The 11,443-nt window shown below is 32.9% G+C and overlaps 1 protein-coding gene across 1 annotated transcript in view; it reads left to right on the plus strand.

Moving 5' to 3' along the window:
* The window catches only part of LOC127701981 (fibrinogen-like protein A), a 91,190-nt gene extending 80,019 nt beyond the window's left edge, over positions 1-11,171 (plus strand). The window contains exons 2-4 of the mRNA XM_052205954.1: positions 7,482-7,630; positions 9,229-9,325; positions 10,981-11,171. Coding sequence (XP_052061914.1) covers positions 7,482-7,630; positions 9,229-9,325; positions 10,981-11,171 — 437 coding nt within the window. The remainder of the gene's footprint in view (positions 1-7,481; positions 7,631-9,228; positions 9,326-10,980) is intronic.
* Positions 11,172-11,443: the final 272 nt, after the last annotated feature.

An 11,443-nucleotide genomic window follows, 5' to 3' on the forward strand; every position in this document is an offset into this window, starting at 1 on the left:
TATTATTTGATGTCAAGATTTTTGAAAATACTATAAGACATATTTTGATATCATTACTTTCACCAAAGTCAGTTCGCTGTACGTAAAGCGTTTAAAGGAATAACTTAAACTTTACCATTCTGTTTATGTCAATAACTTACAAACAATCAAATGATATTGTGGATAACAAAAAAGGGAGAATACTGTTGTTTGTCTTTTGTCGTTTTTCCGATTTTTGCCATTGCATTGTCAGTTTGTCATTGGTTTATGAGATTCAATATCACTTTGAGATCTTCCGTCTCTCTTTTGCATGGCGCCAAATATAAATTCAACAACCTCAAGTATTATTGAGTGTATTCATTTTATGATGTGAAACTTTTGGATAACAATCTATTTCAAATACAGATCCTGTGTCACCGGTTTGTCATCAAGGATCTGACAACGCTTCATTTTACTTTCTTATTTAAAGGCCTTTCGGGATCCTCTGGTTTTGTCATAATCATTAACACCTTCACAAATTTGAAGGCTGAAATTTCATTAGCTGGTATAATAATTACCAGAAAAGAACTTAGAATTTGTATTTTAATCAGATTGTTGAAAAGATATCATAAATATTTTCTCGCCCATTTTTTTACTTTTTTAATGGAATATCCGTTTCACAGATGATAGCGGATATGTTCAAAATGTCGTAACTACAATCCCATCCCCTTTTCCCAAATGTGAACTACCGAATTAGACTTATTATCGGGTTTGTACTAACATGAGAAACACGACGGGTGTCAAATGTGGAGCAGGATCTGCTCACCATTCCAGAGCACCTAAGATCGATTTCCCCCAGTTTTTGGTGGGGTTTGTGTTACTCGGTCTTTGGTTTTCTATGTTGTCTTTTCTGAGTACTATTGTTTATATGTTGGTCTTTTTTGGTTTTAGCAAAGGCGTTGTCAGTTTATTTTTGACTTATGAGTTTGAATGTCCCTTTGGTATCTTTCGCCTCTCTTTCACAAAATTTACTTGGCCGATGATTAACGAATTTGGTGAAGTCATTTTGATAAGATAAAAGTCCATTACCAATCCGCTATTGCGTGATGCCGCAATTACTTGATATAATTTATCAACGTATTTTGTAAGAGTAACACGGCGGGTGTCACAGACGTACCGTTCCGAGCCTTCTTAGATTGTTCTTTCCTATCCCTGGGGTGACCGTTAGTTTAACCGGTTGAATCCAACATGTTATGAAAACAGCACAAAGTTCTCCAATCATATCTTTATTGGATGTCAAAAGGTAAAAATCACAAAAGACAAAATAAAAACAACCTTAAGTACTATTACAAACATAAATGTACTCTAAAACAAAATTTTCAATACAACGTCAAAAAATTGTCAACCAAATTTATGACACAAATGGCGTTCCATAAAAAATTTAAATGAAAAAGGGGACATTTTACAAAGCATAAATTAGAAATTTTAGAGCGATACAGGCCAATTACTTTCTATCCACAATGACATCATATGCCCAGTCGGGCTACCGTAAGTGAATCGGTCGGGCTACTGGGTCACACGAATTTGACAGGTCGGGCTACCTGGTCACCGGAAGTGGCCTTGCGGGGGATAGAAAATGGCTGGAACTACAAGCAATATTTAAAAAACGGAGAAAGAATGAATAGAGAAAAAGTTAACCATACCCCTGAAACATGAAAGGATAAACAAGTAAAAGTGACAACCGTCACACTCCCTCCCGCTTAAGACCTAATGTAAAAAAACATAGTCTCCGGATTTTATAATTTTTCGACAGGTTACCTACTATGTGGGTAGGAAATCCTGGTACCTGGTCAACTAGGAGTAACCAAAAGAAGTGAAATAAAACATATAATCGGTGCATTTTGTGGGAAATTGGGAATGTGGGGAAGAGACAACAACCCGAAAGTTTACTGTTTTCCGATGACTTTGATGTGTTTAGAAAACATAAAACAGCTAATAATTTTCCCCCTAAATTATACCGATTTCATTTCTTTAGGTCGCTCTTACTTGACCGAGTATCAGGATGTCCTACAACAGAGAAGGTAACCTGTCGAAAAAATTTAAACTCCGGAGTCAAAAGTCTATCATATGAAAATAGTGTATTCAATTTCTTAACTGAAACTTCTTTGTTTGTTGTTGTTTTGTTTTTAAAATCGTAAATTTATCGACGGACAAGCACCCAATTTGTAACGGGAGTGTGTTGTCGAGTTGCCGTTTCCCTTTCCCAAGTTCACCGATAAACGATGATTCATTGAATATATGGTTTATTTTATGTTGTTTAATAAAAAAAAAAAACATATGTTAATGAGTATTTAGTTCCAAGTTTACTTGTTTCCTTACATGGGTAGTAAGATATAGAAGTTTAGATAAAATATAATAGAATAAGCAGCTAGCGTCGTTAATGTTCTAAAGTGCAATCCTGCTGACCCGGAGAGCTTATATATATATATATATACATATTTCTATCCGCAATGACGTCATAGGCCCGGAAACGGCCCGGCGGGGGATAGAAAATGGCCGGAACTACAAGCAAAATTATTAAAAAGGAGGTAGAATAAATAGAGAGAAAATTAACCATACCCCTGAAACATGAAAGGATGAACATGCAAAAGTGACTACCGTTACAACAATGAAAATCAGGTGTTTGCAGAGGTTTTTTCGTCCATTGGCCTCGAATCATAATAGAAATCATTATGAAACTGTCGGTACATATCAAAAGATACAAAATAATATAAAAAATAGCACCAGTGTGGTGGACAATAATACGACAGAAATTGATTAAAAGTTTTCAAGCGAGCAAACATGTGTTAATGTGAATATAATAAATTACCTATGGAAAGCATGTTAAAAATGTGACAGAACATAGATCACCCCCGGTTTTCATAGTGTTCGTGTTCGCTCAGACTTGATTTTGCAATGTTGTGTTTTGTCAACTGTTGTTTTATCGTTTGGTTGTTTTTCGTTTTGTTTTTTTTTTTTTTGTTTTTTTTTTGCCATGGCAATGTCAGTTCGTTTTCGACTTATCAGTTTGACTTTCCCTTTGGTATCATTCGCTTTTCTTTTTATACCATTCACCGTGTACAATATATGTAAGAAATAAAAGACACAAGGATGACAAAATGTAAAGAAAAATAGGATAAGAAAAACCATCAGCCCGATGTAGGTACATATTAACATACAACAAGCAGCTAGGTCTCTTTATTTATTTTCTAGTATGGCTAAACTAAATTTATTCATTTTTTTTTTATCTAATGATGTTTTGCAAAATCTTAAAATCTCCGGCTGAAATTATTCAGAAAACAAGATTCTTAAGTCAAAACTGACCTAAGACCGTTTTTAACTGTTCTTTATATGTTTCTCTTGGTCATAAAGCTGTAAAATAAATCCCGTTTTTGTACATTTCAGCCTTAAATGGTAAATTATGACAAGTTTTCTAGAAGCACCAATTGTATAAAGTGTTATTTCTTATTAATTAAGTGATTTTATATTGCACGTGGCAAATGTTGAAAACTTGATTTCCAGATTAAGAATAGGACAATTACACGAAAAGGCTTTAATTATGGATTGTTAGTACTCGGAGAACAATACAAGAAATTAAAATTTGGGTTTGATAAAGGATTTGCAAGAGAACTATTGGAGTTTTTTTTCCACAACAAAAGCTCTGTAAACAGTTGTGTTTTTCTAAGACAATGCATAAAACTATTATAAGGTGATTCGAAATAAGAATCTACAACGTAAATTGCCACAGTTTCACTTTTATGAGCGACTTGGTTTCAGGAAGTGGACTGTAAAGGATGTCCACTTCAATGATTTTTTTTCACTGTCAGCTAATTATGTTAAATGTTTACCAATTGGTAAAAACTTAACCATTTATATTGAAACAAGTTAAATGTGTGAAAATCATAAGTCAACAATATCGTAAGATGTATATTTGACTTTTAAGTTAGGAAGTAAAGTGGATATTAGTCTCCGCACAAACGTAATAACAATTCTATACATTTTCTAAATAAAAAATTATAACATATAATGTATAAGTCAAATACCTTACTTGTGTTACCCTGGATTACAAGCATTTGCGCAGATATTGTTCAAGCATGCATTTCTTTAAAATGTTTAGACCATTCATATCTTCAAGACAAAGATGCTATATTCATAACGTGCATTTAAATATACATTTTAACATTAGATGCGTATCAAGAGAACACAGGAACAACTCCACAATATACATTCTGGATTTAATATTGATGATTTAACAGTTAATATGTTTGGAAGAAAACGTAATGACACACTAAAATAACGACATGTATCTTACTCGGATGTATGCACTAACTACAAGGCGACGAGGAGTATTACCCATGTGAGGCAAAATGAATGAGTATTGTGTCACATTTCAGTTTAATACAGAGAAAATAAACATTTAACTCTTTAATTTCTACTTTTATATTTGTAATGCTGAACCATTTTGTTGGATTATCAGTGCAAGAATAATATGAAATTGAGAAAATCATTAAATTGTACAAAGTTGATAGCAACTTTTTACCCGAGTATCCTACTTGATTAACGGACTTTTATCCTGTGCAACATACAAATGCAGATCAACCGACTGATTCCTTGCTGAACTAAACGACACCTTTAATTAATTGAGTATCATGTTTAAAAGTAAAAACAATGAGGGATCACTACAAAATCCTTTGTCGAAAAGTAACCTTGTCTTTGGCCAGAAGGGAAATGACGCAGGGAAAAAACAAATCATACCTAATTCATGACATCAATACAACATTCTAATGGTTGAGCAACTCGGACTTGATATAAAAAACAGTGTGCAATTAAGAACGGTTAGCATTTCCTCATCATTATATGTGGCATCCATCGTTTTAACATGCAATGATACGTGCATGTAATCGATCAAAATGCATAACATGTTAATATCAGTTTAATTAAGTTTGACTAAAAACATTGGTGAGAAGACTTAGGGTTAAAATACTAGTTTATGCATCTTTAAATATCCTTAAGTAATACAAAGTCTTAACCTTATTACACCAGATATAATAAAACACTCTTCCCCGCTCTCTGTATATTTTTTTCATTTTTTTTTTCAAGTGTAAGCCATACTCGAACCTTGAATAAAAAAGACGATAATTATAGACGATAACATGTAGTTAGTGTATTCAGTTTTAAAATTAACTTTCATAATGATTTTTAATGAAGAATGGAAGGAATTAAAATGAAAATGGAAAGAGGTTATTATTATCATAAACACATTTAAAAAGGAAGTCGAATCAATTTCCCTTTAATTTATTTCACACCATTTTATAAAAGTCTTTCGAATTATTTACTTACATTCCCAGTATAAAAGAGAGACAAAAGATAACAAAGGGGATTTCATTGACATGGCGTTGTCGAATAATGAGTTTGAATATCTCTGTTGACTAGTCCTCTCACTTTTACCTCATCTTATTTAAGAAACAAGGTGTTTTAAAGACACTTATCTTTTGTTAAAATTCACATAAAGACCTGTTTTCGTTTGCGATTTGGGGGTGATGCAGCATTGATACATAACGAACATAAAATCTTCTTTAATTCGCACATGTCCGGAATATTACCTTTTCCCGGTGACATATGGCACAGACAGACAACATTAAAAAGATTTATAGCCTTGAAATTCGTTTGCAACATTATAAGCCAATTTTATGTATAACTCTTGTAACCTGGTGTTCTTTTCGTATTTTATTTTAGAGGAAAATTATACCTTGCTTTTATTGCTATGGTAAATAAAAGGGATCTGGGATTGGTTAACTTAATTTATTCATAACCATTATTCACCAGAGTGTTTCTTGTTATACTTATCAAACGTGTCCTTGTTGTAAAAGCGCCAAACAATGAAGAGTTGATGTTTTGTCACCATTTCACGCTCTAGAGGAGATAATAAAACCGTGTACAATATTTTAGTATTGTGAAAACATATTTTACAAATTCATCTTGGTATATGTTGAACACATGTCAATGTTATTTGAGTAGCAATATCGAAAGACAACACCTTCATATATTTTTATTATCATATTAATAATAAATAAACATTTTAGAAAAAAGATTTTATCACGAGAGGTTGTGTCTAACTTTTATTATCGAACTACCATTCTTAAAATAATCTCTATCCAATGCTTAAGATTTACCACAACTAAACAGCAAACATGAAAATAGTTGAGAACTTTTTCCTTGTGATTTTTGGAATATTTGTTACCAGCGTTAACGCACACGTTAAAGACAACAGTAAGTATAGTAGAAAATTAACATAACAACTAAATAGTAAAGTTTGGTCTCGCCTATGATAAATATAGCAGAATGTTAGATATAGTGATGTTAATTTAGCGGTGATGTATAAGGCAGTTTATTTCAAAAGGTATAAGTTGAGTTCATTATAACCATACCTGTTCCTACAGTATAGTCGGGTGTTGCCAAGTTTTTAGTTTTCAACGTAGTGTTTCATAGGCTTGTTTTTCTTTTTGACGTCTTTCGTTTATTGCCATAGCGTTGTCAGTTTCTATTGACTTAAGACTTTTGAATATCCCCCTGGTATCTTCTGCCTCTTTTTTATATAGCTTCATTATCCCCTGAAGTTTGTCCTTTTCTTCTTTTTCTCTGTGTAATGACTGCATAAGAAAATCTGATTGTTGGGATCTGAAATGGCATATGAGATACTCAGATTCACACCTTGGGTCAGGGGCATTTTTGAAGTACTACGATAAGATTTAGTTCCCAGTTAAAGCCTACAGAAACCCGAATACTATGTTAATAACATTTAGTTTGTGAGTTTACGAGCCAAGGTAGTCACACTAACCGAAATGAGTAGTGCAAATATTCCTTTCTTGGGCCAATATATATTTTGATTTTGAGTTTACTTTGATATTTTTTATCGTGTTATGAGCAGGTGCATTCAGAAATTTCTTGCAGATTGTTGATTAGTTGTTATTATCTAACATTTGTAAACAACGTATTGACATTTTAACAAATATGTGTTTGTGTAACGTTACTGAGCTAAGAGCAAAGACTGTTCGGCTAGGAGTAAAATAATGTGATCCGGTAGGTTGACATGTCTTCCTGCTGACTATTAGCGTTGAGAATCCCAGATCCACCAATGAGCATTACAACATGGTATAACTTATCAGTATACTATATCGGTAGTCTTTTTCCGACGAAGTCTGTAATAGTTTCGAATTATCCGCGATTGATCTAATGATGCTAAATCTGTTCTCTGATTTGACGAAAATGTCATTTTGATGTTCAAACATACGTTTGGTTTTTTTTTATTTGTAGCAGGTGCTAGTTTTAAACAGAGATAGCTGAAATAAAAACTTATAACAACAGTACAATTTAAGTTTTCTTTATAAGTTGGCTTTAACTAAAATTACAATGAAAACCTTTGACCATATTTATTCAAATATTATTCAATATGTCCACTCAATACATTGAATTTGATAATTTAGATGAATATTTCAATAACCGTCCCAGAGATTGTACAGACATTGATATCAAACGAAAGAGTGGTGTCTATAAAATTTACCCAAAAGGCTCAGCTGATGGATTTAACGTATATTGTGATATGACGACGGAAAGTGTGAACGGCGGCTGGACGGTAAGACTTAGTTTCAAATCATTTTCTTTTTTATGCATTTCCTGCAAATAATTTACTCTTATGCAGTGTTTAGCTTTCATGCTCTCTATTGTGAATACATAATATACTAGCTAGTAATGAATAATCAGCCTACATGAAGGTACATTGTATACTGTTAAAAAGAAGAAGAAGAAGTATATTGTAGTTGAAGTCCTGTAAACAGTTTCAGATTATTTAAACGGATGCGATACATAGATTCTTACATTTGGACCAGTGGATTTTCGGATTTATCCAATCGAGATATTTAAGAGTGCATTTCTTTCTAACACAAACGATGCAAACGGCTAAGCGCGCACATGTTTTGATCATTTGTTTCTAACATACGTTTGCAAAGTTTACATAAACTTTGGCAAACTATGCACTCGCTAAAAATGCGTCTACAGTTTGTCGTTCATCGTTTGTTAGTACAAACGCTACATTTGTTTCTAGCTTCAACCTGATTAAACGATGTATTTGTTTCTACGTTTGCAAAATGTCTGTTTACCAACAACATGTGCATGCATTATTGGAAGTTCAAACAGGGTCAGTAAACACTGATTGAACGATGTATTTGTTTCTACTTTTGTAGCGTTTAGAAAACAACAGCAAACGCCACACAACGTTTACAAAATTTTGGTTAGAAAGAAATGCACTCATAATTGCTGTATTTATAAATTCCGAGTCTCGGCGAGGACTTAAAAAATCGATAATTTACGTATCAACATTGGATAAATCCGATAATCCACGAGTAACAATGCCAGAATCTGTTTCTCTTATGACTATCAAATACATTTTTATTATTGATAAAAAAAAATTCCCTTCGAGCGCCTTTCTCATTCCTGATTTCTACGTCATACACTTAGAAAATTCATGCGGAAAACTCATTAATGCATCTCTAAATCAAATGGAAGCAAATGATAATAAAAGAACATTTTAATCAAGAGCATTGCATTTAATAAACTATATATTCATATGTTATAGTAAACAACTTCAACAACAATTTCTACAGGTCGAACTATTTCCGTATAGTAAAAGTCTTTTTTAAATTGACAATTTCTCTAACATGTGTTAGCACATTTCGATTCACCCAGAGACCTGAAAAAGGTTTTGCCATTTAAACTTGGCCAATCATCTAATGCGATCATCGGCACCACACGTTGATTTTTTTTTTAAAACAATGGATCCAGGAAGGGTTAAATTGCCAAATAATTAAAGATTTTTATTTTTTTTAAACTATCGTTCACATAGAGGAAAAAATGTATTTGACATGAATATGAATGTAAATTGATATATTCACTGATCCAGATTAGAGTGAAATGGTTATACCAGTCCGTAACAATATTGGTAAACACACAGTCAAGAGTATCGAGTATCATATCGGAGTTTATAATGAGACAAACACTTGACGTCAAGCCCTGGTAGGATGGACTTCTTCCACCAGCTAAAGAAAATGAGATTGATAAATTGATTGCTGATTGCTTAACGTCCATGGGTAAATAAAATGGAAAAGATAATATACTTTTATTTTAATATAATATTCAAAGTATTATTTATCTTTTCGTGTATTAATTTTATATTAGGTGTTCCAAAGGAGAATAAATGGTAAAGTAGATTTTTACAGAGGTTGGAAAGAATATAAAGAAGGATTTGGTAGTCTGCAGAATGAATTTTGGTTAGGTATGAATTATTTGTTAATCATTTCAAAAACAAGACACTGTGCTCTGTCCTATGGTCTTGTTGGATAGTTGTGGCTCATTGACAATCACACAACCACTATACTTACTTAAGAAATAATTCATGCAAGCCTTTGATTTGTTTTAAATTTTCACATGGCCGTTTTAATCGAATGTTATCCCGAGCGTGAGCGAGTCCAGAGTTCAAAGACATTGCACGCTGTTTTATTGAACATAGTTTCAAAGTTCCAAACAAGGTTTTACATAATAATAATAAACAAGATATGAAGGCAAGTAAAAAGTAAATGCAATTGAATGCACATTCCATTCAAAAATATGTTGATGCTCAAATTACATTTAGAACATTGTTACAACAGTTTAGTTGTGTTTTTGATTTAATCCTGGTCTTTCTAATTGAAAATTGATATTCAAATGTCAAAATGGAAGCTCCAATTCACCATATAATAGAATTGACAGTTATGCAGTATTTATATCCAGTTCCAATGTTTTTACAGCGAAATCGACATATATATATATATATATATATGTATATAGTTTTTACACATAGGTTAAGATAAGTGTGGATTTACGGGGGTAGGGGGGTAGACTGTAACAGCAATAAATATGTTCATCTGTGAGTCTTTAGATATATCGAGAATTTCATCAAGCTGTTATGTACAAAGCAAAAGCAGAGCATACAGCATGTCATATTAAAATTTAGTTTTTTTTACATGGAGCATGAGAAGATGGATTTGTAAGGTGTATGGGGTAAAATTTCATAGTAATGCACTGTCTATACTGGTGACTGTAATTGTAGACAATGTCGAATGGTGGTTCTTATGCCAGAATTGGGATGTCAAAGATACCCGTACATGTATACTTAAGTATGGGGGTGAAAGCATATGCAACCACGCCTGCTAAGAATCGATATTTTTAATGAAGTTGAAAAAAAATGAAGTACCAGATTACCTGTATATATGAATGAGTGCGCTCTTAAAACAACAAAGAACTCATTGTTTTTTCACATTTTAAAAGGGGACTGACACTGATGAAGGTCATGTGTTGTGCCAAAATATCTTTCGATACGATTTCCTTTTATCTTGTTCGTTAATTTTTATCTTTTATCAACATCGTTGCACAAACCTTAAGACTTTTATAAATGTGTCTGTCTGTGATGTACAATCGTCAGACTGTCCGATATGTAATTAAAATGTGCTGGTTGCTTGGTTGCTTGTTTTCTTTAGATTCAGTCTCTTATATAAAGGGTCTGATTCGGGGGGCGTAGAGGTCGTACGCCCCCTTTTGATCGAAAATAAACTTTCATTTATTGGCATAAAATAGTCAAAAAGAAATTCGCATCGCTCCACTCGGGATTTTACATTATATATGTTTCGTTTTATGGAGTTAAGCCCTTCTATTTGTGGGTTCCTCCCCTAATATGTATATATAGGTATAAATAGAGAGATTAACTGCACCTCAATTAAATCAACACCGACATCTAGCACAGGACAGCGATTTCTAGCCATTTCAATTGCACAATACCTGATGTCATATCTTTAACTTTCAAATCCTTTCTGAAACGTAGATTTGAACCAGAAGCACCATTGTTTTCATTAGATCTTTGTTTTTAGACTTTATGTTAAATACCTTACTTTTCAGGCAATGACAGACTCCATGTTCTGACGTCACAAGGGAAATATGAAATGATGATAACCATGGAAGATTTCTCCAATCAGAACCGTTATGCTAAATATGATAACGTTAAAGTAGGCGATGAGGAATCAAAATACCTGTTGACTTATGATTCAGAAAGGGGTAATGCAGGTAGCTATAAATCAAAGCTTCTATAATTCTGAATGAGGAAACTTATTTTGCGAGTGTCACTCCTTCAAAAAACAGCTGAAAGTTCAGTATGGTCGCGTGTCCTAAAGTAGGATTCAACAGCATACTTTGTTTTTTCATGGTTTATCTTTTAGATTATCTAGGGAATATTTGGGGAAAAGAAAACTATTTCCTTTCCGTCATCTGCTTCGGATCCACGTCAATATTTTCGTTTCCCATGTATGAATTTGACCCTTATTTAAGAATTGAATGCTTCTTTTTGTAACTTCATTGGGGTGTA

This window comes from Mytilus californianus, unplaced genomic scaffold (assembly GCF_021869535.1).
Source record: "Mytilus californianus isolate M0D057914Y unplaced genomic scaffold, xbMytCali1.0.p SCAF_5, whole genome shotgun sequence".
Classification (NCBI taxonomy): Eukaryota; Metazoa; Mollusca; class Bivalvia; order Mytilida; family Mytilidae; genus Mytilus; species Mytilus californianus.